The following is a 20,264-nucleotide window of genomic DNA, read 5'->3' as shown; positions in this document are numbered from 1 at the left end:
CTGGGGGACCGAAACGCGTGTCAGTGGGCATGGAGGGGGGACAGTTGAGCTCCGGGGGCCCGTGTAGGGCTGGGGAGCCCCCTCGGAGGAAGCTGCGACCCCTGGGAGGAAGGCAGCCGGCGCAGGGGCATCCCAGGACCCCCTCCATCCTCCGGGTGTCCCCCTCCCCTGGCCCTCTCCCTCCCAAAGCACACAAGGTCGGTGCTTCGCAGCGCAGCCGGGTGGATTCCTGCCTGCTCGGCCTGCACCACCGCGGGCGGGGAGAGGGGGCGCCAGAAGCAAGTGTGGGGTGGGTGGGGGGAGAGAACGAGCCGGCCAGCCCATTCCCGCCCCCACGCGGGGGGGGGGGAGAGGAGGGGAACAGCCAGCCAGCGGAGGAGGAGGAGGAGGAGGAGGAAGAAGAAGAAGAGGGAGGAAGCAGCGCTCCGCGGGGTTTCGGAGCGGAGTGGGTGGGAGGTGGGGGGGGGTCTCAGCTTCGTGTCCACGCCCCGCTCCTCGCCCGCTCGGCTCCCCCCCCTCCTGCCGCAGTGGCCGCGTCCTGCCAGCTCCCCGCCCCGCCTTTGCCAGGCTCCCCTCGGCGCGTCGGGGCTGAGCCAGCCGGAGGTGGCGGCGCGCTCGGCGGCTGCTGCTGCTGCTGCTCTTGCCTGGGCTGAGGAGCAGGAAGAGGAGAAGGAGGAAGAAGAAGAAGAAGAAAAAGAGGGGGAAGAAGAAGAGAAGGAGGAAGAAGAAGGGGAGGAAGAAGAAGAAGAAGAAGAAGAAGAAGAAGAAGAAGAAGAAGAAGAAGAAGAAGAAGAAGAAGAAGAAGAAGAAGAAGAAGAAGAAGAAGAAGAAGAAGAAGAAGAAAAGGAGGAGAAAGGAGAAGGAAAAAAAGAGGAAGAAGAGGAGGAGGAAGAATAGAAGAAGAAGAAAAAAAGAGGGGGAAGAAGAGGAGGAGGAAGAAGAAGAGGAGGAGGAGGAGGAGGCCAGGGGGCCATGGCAGCCACGGAGCTCGCGCGCCAGGTGGTGAGTGCGGGGAGCGGGCTGGGGCGGTGGAGGGGGCGTCCTGGGGGTCTCCTCCCAGTCCTTGCCCTTCCCCGAGGGACTGCTCCGGCCCTGGCTGGCCGAGGGGGCGCGCCGGGGTTGCCTTGCTGCAGGGGCCGGCCGAGGCAAAGGGAGGCAGGGATGCTGGGCGGGGGTGGGGGAGAGAGAAAGAATCCGGCCGGAGTTGCTGCTGCCGCTCCTTTTGCGGCTCCGGAGCTGCTCCGAATGGAGCGCCTACCTTTTACACGGGGCAGGCAAGGGACGCAACCGCGGCTTCCTGCGGAGAAAAGCGGGGCGGTGGGCTGCAGCGGAGCAGCCCGGCCGGATCTGGGCCCCTTTTTTTTGAGGGGGGGTGTTAGGGTTCGTCCTGATTCCCCATCCCCTCCCCCCTGGAGGGAAGGGCGTGATGCAGGACCGCGGGGTGTGGAAGGGGATGCCTTCCAGACCCCGCGTCGGGGCTGGTTGTGGGGAGGAGGGCTCCTGCGGGGCTTGGGAAGGGGCTTCTCGGGCCTGGAAGGCAGGTTTGGCTTCCGGAGGGAGGGGAGGGGAGGGGAGGGGAAGGGAAGGGACGAACCCAGACCTAGCACGGCTCGGTCTTGGTTCGGGCCAAAGGATGATTTCAAGCTGATGGGCACCGAACCGGGCCAGCTCGCAGCCATTGATCGCCCTTGGGAGGGGGTGGAGGTGGGGAGGTGGGGGGGGGAAGAGACGAGGAAGGCTTCCCCCTTCCCACCCCCCCACCTTCCACTCAGGCCATTGGATCCATCCTTCCTTCCCTTTTCTAGCTCCCATCATCCCCAGCCGATTGCGGAACGGGTTGGGGAGGGGTTGCGTAATTTGCCTGCCGTTGTTGAGCCACACACGGGCGCTGGCCTCGCCTCCCCCTTAAACCCCCCCCCACCCCAAAAAATAGTGGAGCGATGGGAGCTTTTGTCTGGGCGCAGGAGGATGGGTTGGGAAGACACCTGCGCCTAATCCTGAGTCTCTCCTTGGGCCGGGGTGATAAAGCAAAAAACAAAAAAAAAAGGAAAAAGAAAAAAAACCCAAGCGAGCCTGCCAAGCTTTTTGCTGTCCTTTGTGTTCCGGAAGGAAACGAACCCTGGACTGATGGCAGAGTCCTTTTAATTCATTCGAGGTTCTTTGGCTCTTTCCGAACGAGGAAAATGGACGATGGCTGATGTGCAGCTGACAGCAAAGGCTGTATTGGGAATAGGGGGTTTTATTTCATTTTTCCTTTGAGAGTCGCGGAGGGGTCTATGGGCGCATCTTTGAGCTGGATACCCTGGCTGCCTTACATGGGAGGTGGGGAGAGGGTGGGGTGGGGGCTCTGCTGGCCTGAGGCTACCCCAGTTGAGGGGAGAGTGAAGCAGGCACCCTTCCCCCGCCCCTCCAGCAGCAAGCGCCAAGCATCACAAAAAAGAAGAGCCTTGTTGAATTATTATTATTATTTTAAATTCTGCTCTGTGGGTCTTTAGGGCCAGAGGTACCCTTGTAACTCTGCCTCTGTTAGCAATCTTGGTTTAATTAGGCCCCTGGGCCGGTGGCTTTCAAGACCCGGAAGAAAACTGGTTTGTTCCATTTTGAAATATTTGGGACCTTGGGATAGAGCTGACCGCTTCGTTGATTTTAGTTATTTATTAGGTGTTTTTTTTCCCCCAATCTCATCTTCGTTACTTTTTAAGTAACTCAAGGGAGTTGAATATATCTAATTACATCTTCCTATTTGACCCTACGACGGCAACCCTGTGAGGTGGGTTGGGCCGAGAGACGGAGGGACTGGCCCAAAGTCACCCGGTTGGTATTCATGCCTAAAACGGGATTAGAACTCACAGTCTCCTGATAATTGGCCCAAAGTTACACAGCTGTCTTTCATGCTTAAGGCAGGACTAGAACTCCCAGTCTCCTGGTAATTGGCCCGAAGTAATAGGCTCGAAGCCAAAATTAGCCTTCATGCCTAAGGTGGGACTAGAACTCACCATCTCCTGGTGATTGGCCCAAAGTTACACAGCTGTTTTTTATACTTAAGCCAGGACTAGAACTCCCAGTCTCCTGGTAATTGGCCCGAAGTCACCCAATTAGCCTTCATGCCTAAGGTGGGACTAGAACTCACCATCTCCTGGTGATTGGCTCGAAGTCACCCAATTGGCTTTCATGCCTAAAATGGGACTAGAACTCACCATCTCCTGGTGATTGGCCCAAAATCACCCAGATGGCTTTCCTGCCTGAGGTGGGACTAGAATTTACTGTCTCCTGGTGATTGGTTCAAAGTCAGTCAGCTGATTTTTCATGCCTAAAGTGGGACTAGAACTCACCATCTCCTGGTGATTAGCCCAAAGTTACACAGCTGTTTTTTTATACTTAAGCCAGGACTAGAACTCCCAGTCTCCTGGTAATTGGCTTGAAGTCACCCAATTAGCCTTCATGCCTAAGGTGGGACTAGAACTCACCATCTCCTGGTGATTGGCTCGAAGTCACCCAATTGGCTTTCATGCCTAAAATGGGACTAGAACTCACCATCTCCTAGTAATTGGCCCAAAGTCAGTCAGCTGATTTTTCATGCCTAAAGTGGGACTAGAACTCACCATCTCCTGGCGATTGGCCCAAAGTCATTCCTCCCCATAAAGCCCAGACGGCTTTCCTGCCTAAGGTGGAACTAGAACTCGCAGTCTCCTGGTTTCTAGGCCAGCACCTTAACCACTGAGAACAAACTGGCTGTAGGAATGTGCAGCCCTCAATCTCTCCCATTCCAGAAGATCTCAGCGCTGGGATAGAAAAACCATTTTGGTCCCAGCGGTATTGAAGTTCTAGCAATTAGGAGAAGACAGGCTGAGCTTTGATTGGCAGATAGGTTGAGCTCACAGTGTACTAAAAGCAGCAGTTTGTACCTTTGTGGCTTCTCCTGATGTAAAGACCCTGGCTCCCCTCTGGCTTACGTCATCGCCAGACCGCTCCATGATGGCTTGCTCAACAAACCTGGATTTAGAAACTTTGCTCGGGAACGCAATCCAACCCATTGGGTTCGCAGCAAATTTGGAACACAGAGAGGTGGTTGGTTTCACAACGGCTTCTGGAGTGATCTGGCTAGTTAACACAAAGGAAGGAAGGAAGGAAGGAAAGAAGGAAGGAAGGAAGGAAGGAAGGAAGGAAGGAAGGAAGGAAGGAAGGAAGGAAGGAAGGAAGGAAGGAAGGAAGGAAGGAAGGAAGGAAGGAAGAAGGGGCAAAGCTTCTCTTTGCTTCCCCTTGTAGCCTGTGAAGATATTCGCTCCTATTGTAATGGAACCTTTCTCCATTTTTCTGGGTAGATAGATACCATTCAGGGTGTGTGTGTGAATCTCAAAGCCTCCATTGTTTGTTTACAACAGCCTCTGGAATAACTTTACAGATTCTTTTCTTAACGTTTTTTTACATATCATTTTCTTAAATTCCCCCACCCCCATTCACCCTTTAGTTCTTTAATTCTTTAATTCACACTTTAATTCACTTTAATTAACACAAATCAAGATCACATGAAGTGTTAGTACCACTTTATAAGGCCTTGCTAAGACCACACTTGGAATACTGCATCCAGATTTGGTCACCATGATGTAAAAAAGATGCTGAGACTCTAGAAAGAGTGCAGAGAACAGCCACCAAGATGATGAAGGGACTGGAGGCTAAAACATATAAATAACGGTTGTTGGAATTGGGTATGACTAGTTTAATGAAAAGGAGAACTAGGGTTGATATGATGGAAGTGTTCCAATATCTCAGGGGCTGCCACAAAGAAGAGGGAGTCAAGCTATTCTCCAAAGCACCTGAGGGCAGGACAAGAAGCAACGGGTAGAAACTAATCAAGGAGAGAAGCAACTTATAACTAAGGAGAAATTTTCTGACAGTTAGAACAATTAATCAGCGGAACAACTTGCCTCCAGAAGTTGTGAATGCTCCAACACTGGAAGTTTTTAAGAAGAGGTTGGATAACCATTTGTCTGAAGTGGTGTAGGTTTTCCTGCCTAGGCAGTGTTGTGGTCTGCGGAACTGGCAGCACAGTCGGACAGTGAGGAGGCTAGGGAGGAACATGGGCCAATCCTAGAGTCTGGGGAAGGCTTGAACGAGGGCTCTGCATTGGAGGCAAAGAGAGGGCCAGGGCCATCTGGGAGTGATGTGCTGCCTCCGGAACCTTTAGAGTTGGACATCAGCGAGGCAGAAGAACAGTGGGAGCCTGTTCCCAGTGCATGCATGCACAGCTGCCAGAAGGCAAGAACAGTTAAAACAAAAGGGTCGACTTGAGAGTAGGGCTTGGAGATGATTGGCCCCTCCCATAAGACATAAAGGAGGAGCAAAGGCACGGGGGCCTTTGCAAAGTAGCAACTGTTGTTTGTGCTGGCCGGTTTCAAGACTGCAGCTCGGTGCAAGATAATTGCCAATGAGGTCTTTGGCAGCGTGTCAAGGGAGATAAAGGTGGGTGCTGATCAGCCTTATCCTGAAGGACTGTGGCAGACTTCTATAAATATAATATAACAACAGAGTTGGAAGGGACCTTGGAGGCCTTCTAGTCCAACCCCTTGGCCAGGCAGGAAACCCTACACCATCTCAGTCAGATGGCTATCCAACATTTTCTTAAAAATTTCCAGTGTTGGAGCATTCACAACTTCTGCAGGCAAGACTGTCCGATTCTTCTGTCCGACTCTTTACGACTATTTGGGAGTCATCTCTGAATGAACAGATTGAGAGCGAACAGGCTCTGAATGAGCAGAATTCACAGCCGTTGAAATAAAGAGAGGGTTTTTGGGACTCACTGTGTGCTTTTGCTGTATCAGGGCGCCTAGGTCAGAACAGGCAGGGGGTTGGACTAGAAGACCTCCAAGGTCCCTTCCAACTCTGTTATTCTGTTACTCTTGCCCAGTTTAGATGGCAGCACTTAAACTGAGTTATTCTGATGTTGAGAAGTAAGCAGGACTGGTAATTGAATCATTGAATCGAGACCATTGAATCGAGACCATTACCAAATCCTTGGCTTAGAGACTAAGCAGGGGAGTCAAACAAATGTAGAAGATAATACCATTTTAAAAAAAACAATCTACGTGGATGTGTCCATTAAGATTAGCAGGAGTTTGAGTTTGAATCGGGGTGTGTGTGTGTGTGTGTTGTTTTTTGACTAGCCTTTAGGACTCGAGGGTTGGAATCTATCTTCCTGGGTGATGGCAACGGGTGTAAAACGTTTTTAAGATTGCAGAAGGGTGTTAGAATTGGATGCAAATCTGGGTTCAGTCGTGGAGTTCACGCTCTCTCCTTGGGTGAAAAGAACAAAATGGGTTGGGCAGGCTGTACGCCGCCCGTAATGCCAAAAATGGCATCCCCAAGTATGCACTGTCTGTAGCATGCCAGCCTTCCATCAAGATGCTTATGTAACGTTCTAAAGTTTTGCAGCCAACAAGAGATAATTGTGAGGTTTGGGGGCTCTGCCTGCAGGCAGAGAAGGCTCCATCTATGGCCTGGATTGATGTAGCTTTTTGACAGGCGACAAACCGATGCATCGCACACAGAGAAGGTTTTCATTCTTGAGCGTGACTCATGGACATCCAGGGCTAGGAAGACCTTCCCACGAGGGGAAAGCACCCAACAAAAAAAGGGAGCTCATTACCATCCAGAAGGGTCTCTCCTGAGTGGCAAACATGTCACCTCTAGTCCTTCTTCTCAGTAGACTTGTTGTTGTTAGTTGCAAAGTCGTGTCTGACCCATCGTGACTCCATGGACAACTTTCCTCCAGGCCTTCCTGTCCTCTACCATCCTCTGGAGTCCATTTAAGCTCACGCCTACTGCTTCAGTGACTCCATCCAGCCACCTCGTTCTCTGTCGTCCCCTTCTTCTTTTGCCCTCAATCATTCCCAGCATTATTTATTTATTTATTTATTGTTTATATTTATATACCGCCCTATCTCCCAAAGGACTCAGGGCGGTTTACAGGCATTTAAAAGCAAGAAATACAATAAATACAATTCTAAAAACAATTAAAAAACTTATTCAAAAGCCTTAATTAAAAATATAAAAATTAAAACCCAAGATAAAACCCATAAACTAAAATCTAACTCAGTCCTGCGCAATTAAATAGATATGTTTTAAGCTCGCGGCGGAAGGTCCGAAGGTCCGGAAGCTGACGAAGTCCTGGGGGCAGTTCATTCCAGAGGGTGGGAGCCCCCACAGAGAAGGCCCTTCCCCTGGGCGTCGCCAGACGACATTGCCTCGCTGACGGCACCCTGAGGAGTCCCTCTCTGTGAGAGCGCACGGGTCGGTGAGAGGTATTCGGTAGCAGCAGGCGGTCCCGTAGATAACCCGGCCCTATGCCATGGAGCGCTTTAAAGGTGGTCACCAAAACCTTGAAGCGCACCCGGAAGGCCACAGGCAGCCAATGCAGTCTGCGCAGGATAGGTGTTATACGGGAGCCACGAGGGGCTCCCTCTATCACCCGCGCAGCCGCATTCTGGACTAACTGCAGCCTCCGGATGCCCTTCAAGGGGAGCCCCATGTAGAGAGCATTGCAGTAATCCAGGCGAGACGTCACGAGTGCGTGGGTGACTGTGCACAGGGCATCCCGGTCCAGAAAGGGGCGCAACTGGCGCACCAGGCGAACCTGGTAAAACGCTCTCCTGGAGACGGCCGTCAAATGATCTTCCAAAGACATTAGGCTCTTCTCCAGGGAGACATTAGGCTCTTCTCCAGGGAGTCCTTCCTTCTCATTAGGTGGCCAAAGGATTTGAGTTTCCTTTTCAGGATCTGGCCTTCTAAAGAGCAGTCAGGGTTGATCTCCTCTAGAACTGACTTGTTTGTTTGCCTTGCAGTCCAAGGGACGCGCAGGAGTCTTCTCCAGCACCAGAGTTCAAAGGCCTCCATTCTTTGGCGCTCAGCCTTCCTTATGGTCCAACTTTCACAGTCATACATTGCAACTGGGAAAACCAGAGCCTCGACTATACGCACTTTTGTAGACTGGACACACCCAATTCCTGCAACCGTTCTTCATATGTTTTAGCCTCCAGCCCGTTAATCATCTTCGTTGCTCTTGTCTGCATTTTTTTCCTAGAGTGTCAACATCTTTCCGCATGTCCTCGGTTGAAGAGAGACCTGGGCGATAGTTTTATAGCTCACCCGGGTGTTAAGAGGGAGGACACATTGACCCGCTATTGGTGTATCCTTGGCCATCAGTAGCTGAGTTATTGTGGGCATTGGCGGAGTTGACAAATTGAAAAAAAAAACCTCTTGGGGTTCTGGATTCATCATCCTATTGGCAGCTTGTCTCAGAATCCCACTGGTTGGAAAGCAGGACCATCTTTGAGTTTTTCTGGTGCACTTCTCAAGCCTCGGGTTACTCATTGTGCGAACCAAGGAGTTTAAAAGTTGGTTTCAGGAACGCTCCTAATAAACGAGGAAAAAATAGGTCAGCCCGGTAGACACTCCGTGGTTTCTCTGAGTCATAAATTAAGTACACAACATGTGTGCTGTGTCTTTGTGCTAAGGAGCGGCCTGGGGTGTTGTAGGCTGCTGTTGGCTGCGCTGGGAGAAGAACTCTGGGTTTGATTCATCCTTGAAGTAGCAGGGCCGGTCCATTTTACAGCTTTCGCCATTAAAAACCTGAATGCGGATGGATGGTACGATTTTGGAAGAATTAAACGAGTCAACAGAAAGCAGTTGATCCTGTTTTGGAAAAAGGATCTTTTTCTGTCGTTGAGACTTCTCAGGGTACCGGTTTTCAAGCAATTTAGGAATTTAACACACCTTGCCTTTTGAAGATAACTAGCAAAATTATTGACCTACCCAAGGCTTTGGTTGTTTTTTTTAAAGGGTTACCTTGGTGAAAGCGATAAGAACCGTTTAGTTTCCTTTTAACCCAGTCAAATAAGTCATTTATGATTTGGCAGAGGAGAAGGGAAAAAAGCACCCTGACTCATGTAATGTTTGTAGTTGGTCACAGAAGAAATGGAAAAGGCTCATTTAGTAGCAGGAGACAAACAACACCAATAGTTTTGTTTCCCCCCCTCATTTTTTCGTAGGGGTTTCTGCATTCCAAGGAGAAGGTTCATAGCTACTACAGTCGTGGCCAAAATTGTGGAAACCTTTTGGGGAAAGTGTATTTTCTAAAACTAGCTAATAACACCACTTTTTTTGGGGGAGTAGTAGCATAAAATTATGCATCAATGGAAACATAATTTAATCAAGAATGTAAAGCAATAACTTTTATGAAGGATTTGCTATTAGAATAGCAGTTACAGTATAAAGAAGATTGTGAACGTGCTTCAAAGCAGGGGTCTCCAACCTTGGTCCCTTTAAGACTTGTGGACTTCAACTCCCAGAATTCCTCAGCTAGCTTTGCTGGCTGAGGAATTCTGGGAGTTGAAGTTCACAAGTCTTAAAGTTGCCAAGGTTGAAGACCCCCTGCTATATAGAAGACCCCTGCTATATAGACCTGGTTGGGGAATTCTGGGAATCGAAGTCCACACCTCTTAACTTTGTTGCAATAGATAATAAAATATGCAACACTGCAAAACATGCAATATAAACAAGGACAGAGAATAAAAATGCAGTACCTAAAAATTAAAAAATAAATAAATACCCCAGCAAAATTAACCAGCCTATTAAAAAGATTCAAGAATAGGTCGAGATTTCAATAATATACTGGGGTAAATAAGGAGAGTTTGATCTAACATGTTTTGCAAAAAAATGATTACATCAACCCTTTCCCAAAATGAAAGAAAGGTTTCTACTAGCATATCTCACCATCTCCCATGTTTTATACATCAATTCTCCCATAGCAACCATCTCATTATAGACTTAGTGATGGAGGCTCTTAATTTTTCCTGTATTGCACGATAGCCAGGGGTGAAATGCTCCCAGTTCGGACCGGATCGGCCGATCCGGTAGTGATGGCGGCGGGTGGTTTGGAGAACCGGTAGCAAAAATCCCTGCCCCACCCCATGCCTGCCCTTTTGCTCACTTGCCCGCTTCCCGCTTCTTTTAAAAAATGCTTTTCAAAGGTTAAAAAATAAAGGGTCTGACGAACAGGCAGCTCAGACTGTGATCCGAAAGCTCAGAGCCTTTTTTTTTTACTTTTAAAAGCATTTTTTTACCACCTATTCGGCCAAATGCGTTGTTTAAAAAAAGCTGATCACCTCCCCCCCCCCCCCGGGTGCTGTTCTACTTACCCCATGCCTTCTTTTGGTGTGCACTGCTGGCGCCCACATGAGCACTGATATTAATAATAATAATAATATATTTCTATACCGCCCTTCTCCCGAAGGACTCAGGGCGGTTTACAGCCAGATAAAAATAGCATTCATAAATACAATACAATAAAATCAGAGTTAAAAAAATCTTATTCAAATTGGCTGATAATTCAAATATAAAATACATAACATCATAAAAACCCCATTAAAATCCTAATAAAACCCATTTTATGCCAGTCCCGCGCGGAAGAATAAATACGTCTTCAGCTCGCGGCGGAAGGTCCGGAGGTCAGGAAGTTGACGAAGTCCTGGGGGAAGCTCATTCCAGAGGGCAGGTGCCCCCACAGAGAAGGCTCTCGCCCTGGGGGTCGCCAGCCGGCATTGTTTGGCTGACGGCACCCTGAGGAGACCCTCTCTATGGGAGTGCACCGGGTGGTGGGAGGCAAATGGTAGCAGAAGGCGGTCCCGTAAATATCCCGGTCCTAAGCCATGGAGCACTTTAAAGGTGGTAACCAACACCTTGAAGTGCACCCGGAAGACTACAGGCAGCCAGTGCAGTCTGCGCAGGAGAGGTGTTATATGAGATCCACGAACCGGTGGCTAGGTTTCATCATTGGCGATAGCCAACGTTGCAGCAGCCGTCATAAATTGAACAGTTATGTTTTCAGTCCTCCGAGTTGTCTCACTAAATAATGACAGTAAATACACCCTGGGACCGTAACTAAATTTTATGATATCCTTGGAAACTGTCTGGGGCAAAGCACATGTTCTACTGACTGATGGCTCTTTTCCAAACTGAAGCCTGCTGAGGAATATTGCAAAGCAGAAGGTGACTCAGTTATAGCTTTAAATGATGGAAACCAAATCAAGATTCTCCTTGCGTTGGCTGGACCTTTGCTGTGCCTTCGAATCAAAGGGTTGGAAAGGACCTTGGAGGTCTTCTAGACCAACCTCCCTGCCCAAGGCAAGGAGTCCCTATTGCGATCCAGAGCAGGGGTCTCCAACCTTGGCAACTTTAAGACTTGTAGACTTCAACTCCCTGGCTGAGGAATTCTGGGAGTTGAAGTCCACAAGTCTTAAAGTTGCCAGGGTTGGAGACCCGTGATCCAGAGAAATGGATGTCCTATCTTTTCTTGAAGGCCTCCAGCAATGGAGCACTCACAACTTCTGGAGGCAAGCCATTTCGCGGATTAATTCTTCTCCCTATCAGGAAATGTGTCCTTTCTTCTCAGTTGGATCTCTCTTTAAGGAGCTTCCACTCTTGACTTCTTGTCCCATCCTCAGGTGAGTTGGAGAATCAACTCCAGGACCATCTTCATTTTTGCTGGATTTAGCCAACCAGGCATTAACAGATTGACTCTCAACAGAATAACAAAGTTGGAAGGGACCTTGGAGACCTTCTAAAGCCAACCTCCCAGCTCAAGCAGGAGATCCTAGATCATTCTGGACAAATGCTTGAAAACCTGTAGTGAGATGGAGCACCCACAACATCTGGAGGCAAGCTGTTCCACTGGTTAATTCTTCTGACCGTCAAAAAAAATTTCTCCTTCCTTCTCGATTGGGTCTCTCTTTTAAGGAGCTTCCAACTCTTGACTTCTTGTCTTGCCTCTCAGGTGATTTGGAGAACTTGCTTGTGGTCTACTTGGATTCTGGAAGACCACGCTAGTCCAACAGTAGTTGAAGTGACCAAACTGGTCCTGACCATTCCAGCTACTCCTTTCTGTTGCAATTATTAATGTCTATATTTTCACAGATTAACAGAGTTGGAAGGGACCTTATAGGACATCTAGTCCAACCCCACGCTCAAGCAGGAGACCCTACACCATTTCTGACGAATGGCAGTCCAATCTTTTCTTGAAAGCCTCCAGTGATGAAGCTCCCACAACTTCTGAAGGCAACTTTTGTTTCATTGGTTGATGGTTCTCACTGTCAGAAAGTTCCTCCTCATTTCTAGGTTGAATCTCTCCTTGGTCAGTTTCCATCCATTATTCCTTGTCTGGCCTTCAGGTGCTTTGGAAAAATAGCTTGATCCCCTCTCCTCTCTGTGGCAGCCCCTCAGATATTGGAAGACTGCTGTCATGTCTCCCCTGGTCCTTCTCTTCCCTAGACGAGCCATGCCCAGATCCTGCATCGTATGTTTTAGCTTCCAGTCCCCTCATCATTCTGGTTGCTCTTCTCTGCACTTTTTCTAGAGTCTCAACCTCTTTTTTATAGTGTGGTGACCAAAATAGATTTCTTTTTTGAATGGACACACAAGGAATTTGTCTTGGTGTATACGCACTCAGTGACTACTTGGGATTCGCAAATTTTTACCGCAAATTCATTCCTTCTTTCGCAGAGGTAGCTCTACCATTAACAGAATTAATTAACAGAATGTCTCGTCAAGAATCATAAGGTACAACACTTAATGATGGTCATAGGGTACAAATAAGCAATCAGGAAACAATCAATATAAATATAAACCGTAAGGATACAAGCAACAAAGTTACAGTCATACAGTCATAAGTGGGAGGAGATGGGTGATGGGAACGATGAGAAGATTAATAGTGCAGATTTAATCAATAGTTTGGACAGTGTTGAGGGAATTATTTGTTTAGCAGAGTGATGGGGAAAAAACTATCCTTGTGTTTAGTTGTTCTGGCGTGCAGTGCTCTATAGCGTCGTTTCAAGAGTAGGAGTTGAAACTTTGGAATGCAGTACTGAAAACTGGATGCAGGACTCTAGGTGTGGTCTTACTAGGGCTTTATAGAGTGGTATTAGTACCTCACTTGATCTTGATTGTATCCCTCTGTTAAAGAACTTATTTCTCTTTACGAACCTCCGCTGCTTTCTTGCAAGGGCCTCGAAGAGTTTGGGTGAGGAAAGCCTGATTTTTCTACATTCGCCGATGATTAGATTTTGTGGCATGCACGAACTCTGTGTTTGAAGGGAGGCAGCCACCAGACACAAACAGGAAACCTCAGTCAGAGGAAGTGAGCTTCATGCCTGCTCTACTCAAAACGAACCCCTGCAGGTTTTCAGCAGCTTCCTATACCGAAGGCAACCATCCCTTACACCTGCCCCTCACCAGATGTGCGGCTGTTTAACATTCCCCACCCCCACCCCCGATTTCCTAGTCTCCTACACAGATACGGTGGAGGTTACAAAACCAACGTGTTTGTGAGGTTCCAGGCTTTGGGATGGTTGAGATACTTAGGTTCCCCTTACTTAGACGTTATTCAGAGGGTGAAGCATTCACTGGGAAAAAAAATAAATAACATTTTTTCTGGTGCACCGCTTAAAACAAATCCTTTTGCTTTCTCGAGCTTCAAAGAGGTGATTTTTGAATCCGCTGCGTTTCTGTGCGTGGACAAAAAACCCAGTCTGAAGATTGAAAAATGCAGAGAGGTGCTAATTACCGCAGCAGGAACCTTTGTAATTGGACTGCTATAATTGGATATATTTTCCAGTAAATGTACCTTGCCAAGCTCCCTGGCTAGCAGGGAAAACCATACCAGCTTTTTCTCTCTTTTTTTCTCCCCCCCCCGGCCCCCCCATCAGTTACTTCTCCAGCTCTTCTTTTGTTGTTGTTGGTGTTGTTTTGTTTTTCCCTGCAGAATTGAACGACCAACTTTTGGCAGACAAAAAAAGGGAAGGAATTTAGGGTTGGTCGTTGGGAGATCCAATATTCTAAAGCCGTGTGTTTCTCAACCTTGGCGACTGGAAGATGGATAGACTTCAATTCCCAGAATCCTCCAGTCAGCCTGGCTGGGAGTTGAAGTCCACCCGTTTTAAAAACTTGCCAAGTTGGAAAAACGGTGCTGATTCATTCTGAATTTCCTGTGCATTGGGTTTTAACGTTGCAGCAACCTGCGCACTTCAATTGTGAATCTCTTTCGTAGGGCTGCAGAAATCGGATGGGGAGGGCGGGCTGATAAAACTTTTTCAAGGCAAGACGTGCACTCTTTTCCTTGATGCTCAAGGCAATGTTTGGTTCGTAGCCGCCTCGCTGCATTTGTGATTTATGAATGCAAAAGAGCAAAATAAGGGAATGAAATGGTTATCCTTGCTACAAATGGCTTACCTGGTTCACATTTCCGATAAGATCCTTTCACAGAATTGAAAAGAATATCAGGTTTCTCCTTTAGCCTGGCTCGATCCTAACTCTCAACCGTGACCCATAAAGTGGCAAACTCCTTTTGCATCCTGCTCTTCCAGTCTGATGGGCTGAAACCTGATGGTTGGATGGATTTTTCTAAGGATAGGTAAAGGTTCCTCTCGCACATATGTGCTAATCGTTCCCGACTCTAGGGGGCGGTGCTCATCTCCGTTTCAAAGCAGAAGAGCCAGCGCTGTCCGAAGACGTCTCCATGGTCATGTGGCCGACATGACTCAATGCCAAAGGCGCACGGAACGCTGTTCCCTTCCCGCCAAAGGTGGTCCCTATTTTTCTACTTGCATTTTTTTACCTGCTTTCGAACTGCTAGGTTGGCAGAAGCTGGGACAAGTCACGGGAGCTCACCCCATTACGCGGCGGCACTAGGGATTCGAACCGCTGAACTGCCGACCTTCCGATCGACAAGTTCAGTGTCTAAGCCACTGAGCCACGGCGTCCCTCTTTTTAAGGATAGAAATTGTTGAAAGATGTGCTTTATGGTGTAAAAAAAACCCCATCGAGACGGCCATGGCCGTACGATGAAAGCATGGCTTTTGAGGTGCGAAAAAGGCGATGCGCATAAAAACCAGGCACCGCTTTGACTGCATCCTCTATGACCGTGTCCTGTGGACATCTTTGCTATGCTGAAGATCGGTGTCTCCATAAGAATTCCTGCTCTTGGGAATTTTCTCCCCTCCAGCTCCTAGGAGGAAGTTAGGTATTGGAGCCTACTGACGTTGGCCAAATGAGCCTGGCAAGAAAATTATCAGGAGTTGCTCCAGGTCAGTTAGTTTTTAAACTGTGTGATGCTATCGCACTTGCGGTATATTTCTCAATCCTGGCCCCTGCTCCTGCCCCCAAGGCAATTTCCCCCCCAGCTTTTCTCTTCTGTTCTTCTGCCAGAACATAAAATAATTCTAGCAGGGACACGTACAGCCGGCATGTGTAATTCAGGAAGAGCAAAAGAGTCCAGCAATACGTGCTCGGAAGGAGACGACGGCTACCCCAACCCCAAAATTCAGACTGTATCTATGTTGAGAAGAAATGTCCATCTTGGGGGGGAGGGGGGTTGTGAAAGGAGGGGGGAGGGGAGGTGGGGGGAAAGGGGAAAAAAATTTTTTGTAAAACTTTTTGAATAAAAAAAAGAAAAAAAGAAATGTCCATCTAGGTTCAGTTCCAAGTGGGGAAAAAGAGACTGGAAACATGGTGTCTGGTGGCTCAGACTGCTAAGACAGTCTGTTATTAACAGCAGCTGCTTGCAATTACTGCAGGTTCAAGTCCCACCAGGCCCAAGGTTGACTCAGCCTTCCATCCCTTATAAGGTAGGTAAAATGAGGACCCAGATTGTTGGGGGCAATAAGTTGACTTTGTATATAATATACAAATGGATGAAGACTATTGCTTGACATAGTGTAAGCCGCCCTGAGTCTTCGGAGAAGGGCGGGATATAAATGCAAATAAACAAAAAAATGGAGACTGCTTGGAAAGATGGTTTAATGGTGGACAGGAATCCTGAATGACGTCCTGAATGGAAAAGGCGACCACAGGCTTCAAGGTGTTGGGTGAAGAACCAAAGAGAAAAGAGGCCAAGATGCTGAGAGTCCCCATGTTTATACCCTCTGTTGGGCCCCACTTTAGCGTTTCCTGTTCCTATATAAGAAATGTATCCTGATTGGTTGTCAAACTCCCTGATGGTCTAGGGGTCTTAGCTAACTTTGTAGGTTGTCTCTCAAGCTTGCTTGAGCCTTGCCTTTGGTGAGTTTCTGTTGCCAGATGAGTCCTATTGTGTTGCAGATGTGTTGTGGTCCGCCAGCAGCCTGCGGAGCTGGCAACGGAGTTGGACAGTGATGAGGCTGAGGTGGGGCCAGGGCTATCAGGAAGTGAGGTGCGGACTCCGGAGCCTCCAGAGACTGACAGTAGTGAGGCAGAGGAACAGTAGGAGCCTGTTCCTAATGCACGCATGAGAAGAGCTGCCAGAAGGCAAGAGCAGCTCAAGCAGAGAGGACGACTCTGGAGTAGGGCCAAGAGATGATTGGCCCCTCCCATAAGGCTTAAAAGACCAGCAACAGCGTTTGGGCTTTGCTGGAAAACAAATATATAACAAACACAGATATTTTTATATCTGTGACTTCTGAACGTTTGCCAAGAAAGGCCTTTGGCAGTTTGCTTAATTGGATCAAGGTTTGCGATAGGACTGAGGAATTTGTGTTGGGAGGAATTTGTTTTTAATTTAGTTGAACTACGCTGGGAATGAAGTAATTCTCAGCTGTGCGAATAAAGTTTGTTTGTTTTTTCACTGACTGAGTTTCCTACTACCTACTTGGGCCTGGGTCACAACAGTATGATGGTCCATTGACAAACGTTCGGGGGGAGGCAGGAAGCTGCAGGGAGCTGCTTCGTCTTTAAAATCTGTTTCTCCATTTCTCATCCAGGGAAACAGAAATATTCTGCCCTTTTTAATATTTCCTAAAATATTTCATTCTTCTAGGAGAGGGGTGGGTGCTAACTTCCTACATCTAAAAGTCTCTCCCAAAAGTTGAGCCTTTGAGACTTAATATTAACCTACTTCCTTTTGTGACCGTCTGTAGGGTGAAGGTTGCCGGACGGTTCCTCTTTCGGGCCATGTCGGATTCGATAGCTTGCCTGACCAACTGGTTAACAAATCAGTTAACCATGGTTTCTGTTTCAACATTCTTTGTGTGGGTGAGTAATACTTTTTGTTTTATTTTCTTCACTCTTCCGCCGGGCTTTCTCGGGGCCCCGCCATCTCCATTTTGGGGAAATTCCGTACTAAATGTAAATTCCTCTGCAGCTCCCGGTAGATAAACAAGGCTGGGACAATGCTCCTTTGATCTACCTTGGACGTGTGTTTGGTGTTGGCTTCTGATCCTGTTTTATAAGATTGTTAAAATTCACTGCATGGAGGGGACAGGAGAAGAAGGAGCATAGAGTTGGTCAAAGAGAGAAGAAACTACAAAGAGGCAGCGATTGAATGTGTCTCGCTCTGATGGCAACTTCTATTATTCCTTTGTTTTGTGTGTGTGTGTGTGTGTGTTGTTGTTTTTTTGGTTATTCAGTTTGCTTCATGACCCGCATGGGTTCTGACCTAGGCAGCACGAAGCCGAGTCGTCGTCCTGATAAACCCCTTTTATTTAATTTACAGTGAATTCCACTCCAGCAAAGTCTTTCCTCTCCCACAGTCTTTCAAGACAGTTCACAATTACCGACCTTTATCAGGCTTGGAGAGCGGCCAGGCCGAGATCTTTCAGACGCAGCAATGCTTGGCAAGAATGCAGTAATGAACTAATTGTCTCCTGCAAACTCCATTCCCCTTCGCTCCTCTTTATTCCCTATGGGAGGGGGCCATTCACCGTCCACCTGTGGCTTTACTCCTGAGTCGACCTTTGTTCCTTAGCTGTTCCCTTCTCCTGGCAGTTCTGTGCATGCACACACTGGGAACAGGATCCGGCTGTTCTTCTGCCTCACTGATGTCTGACTCCGAAGGCAGCTGACAACTGTCAGATAGTCCTGGCCCCATTTCTGCCTCCGATGCAGAGCCCTCGTCAGAGCCTTCCCCAGACTCCAGGCCTGGCCCATGTTCCTCCTCAACCTTCTTACTGTCCAAATCTGCTGTCAGTTCAACTTGCCGCTGGCAGGGCACAACACCATGGACCATAGCACGTCCCCACTGTTCACCAAGGTCTCCCAGACTTTGCCCAAATTCATGTTCATTGCGTTGACGTCCATTACTCTAGTAGGGTTCATATTAAGTGAAGAGCTAAAGAATTGTGGGCTCCTTGGTGCTCTCTGAGCTTGGTTGCTTTCTCACAGACATTTCATCACCCAACTAGGTAACACCATCAGTGCTAGAAGGGAGTAAAGGCTTCCTCTCTGTTTATATTCTTGTAGCTTACCCTGTCACTGTTGATGGGAATGACTGTTTACTGTTTGACTGAGTTGGTAGTTCCTTGATTTGAGTAAGATGAACAATTAAACAAGTTATGCTACGGGTGTAGTGTAACATTAATTGGGGTGAAGACACTAAACTTCCCATTAAACAAATTGTGAATTCTGCCTGGGTTCCTTCTATAAAGTTGATGTAAATGATGAATTGTCTTTCTATTGATTGAGTTATTCACATAGACAGGGGTGAAATGCTACTGGTTCTCTCCGGTTCGAGTGAACCGGTAGTAAAAAAAAAGGCTACCAGTTCGGTTGAACCAGTAGTTTAAAAAGCTACCAGTTCAGCCGAACTGATAGTTAGCTACCAGTTCGGGCAAACTGGTAGTTTAAAAAAGCTGCTGGTTCCTCTGAACTGGTACTTCCGACGATCAGCTGTGCAGCGGAGTTTAGCTTTGCTAGAAAGCAGGATTTCCTGCTTTCTAGCAAAGCTAAACCATGTGCCACAGCTGATCCCCCCCTCGCTGTTCTATTTACATTCCCAAGCCTCCTTTTGGCACATACTGCACATGCGCACGCAAACAGCACACGCCAAAAGGAGGTTTGGGAAGGGGGGGGTGGATCAGCTGTGGCACACTATTTAGCTTTGCTAACAGCGGGGGGGTGGATCAGCTGTGCAGTGGGGTTTAGCAGGAAATCCTGCTTTCTAGTGAAGCTAAATCGCGCACCACAGCTGATCCCCCCCCCTTGCTTCTACTTACCTTCCCAAACCTCCTTTCGGTGCGCACTGTGCATGCGCATGTGCAACACGCATGTACTGCCAGCAAACTGGTAGCAAAACAGTTCGGATTTGTCCACTTCACATAGACATGCGTTAGGCAGTGTATTGTCAATCTTGTGTAGGATATTTTGAAAGAGGGCAAACGGCGTTGGCGACTCACTTTCAGTTATGATCTCCGCTACATCGCATTGGTGCATTAATGTGGAATTTTGCTGTAAATTGAGAGTTATGCCCCTGCAGGAAATTTAATAAAAAAGAAACTGTCCGTGTGGATAGTGCTATATTAAGAACAAAAAGAGAACTCGTCATGGCTCTCAAAACATTAACTTGGTCTTATGAATCATCTATTTATAAAAATATCCGCCCAAAACCTTCGCACTTTTAATATTCATGCTTTACATTTATTGAGTGTTTGGGCACTCCAATCACTTGGCATTTAGGATTGTTATAATGAAACAGCATGCCTGAAATGGAGGGTAAGAGCTACCTATTTCAGGTGAAAGATTGGGGCTGCGGATAGATGAGCTGAGCAGCAGAGAAGACGAGAGACAACACAATATGGTGTTGGAAGCAGCACCGAAGGAACCCAGTTTCCAATTTCCATTTCACCACGAAGCTGATAAATGGAGAAGAAGAGCAGGCAGAGCTGGTGACGGAGTTACGCACGTCATCAGCTTAGAATCGTTACGTTCCCACAAACGGTTCAAGTCCAATCCAACTTAAATTCCATTAACTCTTATCTGGCACCAATTTACTGTTCAATTTTAGTTGCCAATAAAGGAGAATATTTGTAAAGGTAAACATTCGCTTCGCACATACGTGCTAGTCGTTCATGACTCTAGGGGGCGGTGCTCATCAAGGCGAAGAGCCAGCGCTGTCCGGAGACATCTCTGTGGTCATGTGGCCGGCATGACTAAATGCCAAACGCGCATGGAACTCTGTTACCTTCCCACCAAAGGTGGTCCCTATTTTTCTACTTGCATTTTCTACATGCTTTCGAACTGCTAGGTTGGCAGAAACTGGGACAATTAACGGGAGCTCAGCCCATTAGGCGGCACGAGGGATTCGAACCACTAAACTTCTGACCTTTCGATCGACAAGCTCAGCATCTTAGCCACTGAGCCACCGCATTCCCTAGAATATTTGTAGCACAGAGTTAAAAAAAAAAAGAGAGGTCCTTGATGCTCTCTGAGCTTGGTTGTTTCCGTGCAGACTTTTCATGACCCATCTAGGT

General features: G+C 47.8%; 1 protein-coding gene across 5 annotated transcripts in view; it reads left to right on the top strand.

The window, feature by feature from the left end:
• The first annotated feature begins 389 nt into the window (after window positions 1–389).
• Window positions 390–20,264, top strand: part of SEPTIN6 (septin 6) — a 53,240-nt gene continuing 33,365 nt past the window's right edge. For 2 of the 5 annotated variants that reach the window (XM_058196706.1, XM_058196705.1), the window contains exons 1-2: window positions 392–1,002; window positions 16,938–17,052. In XM_058196706.1, the coding sequence (XP_058052689.1) occupies window positions 973–1,002; window positions 16,938–17,052 (145 nt within the window). In that variant the 5' untranslated portion in view covers window positions 392–972. Of the gene's footprint in view, window positions 1,003–16,937; window positions 17,053–20,264 lie in introns of all 5 variants that reach the window. The other 3 variants (XM_058196703.1, XM_058196704.1, XM_058196707.1) reach the window with 3 other exon arrangements.

The sequence above is a fragment of the Ahaetulla prasina genome, chromosome 11 (genome assembly GCF_028640845.1).
Source record: "Ahaetulla prasina isolate Xishuangbanna chromosome 11, ASM2864084v1, whole genome shotgun sequence".
NCBI lineage: Eukaryota > Metazoa > Chordata > Lepidosauria > Squamata > Colubridae > Ahaetulla > Ahaetulla prasina.
Note: the sequence above shows the minus strand (reverse complement) of the source record. Positions and strands in the feature narration are given on the sequence as shown.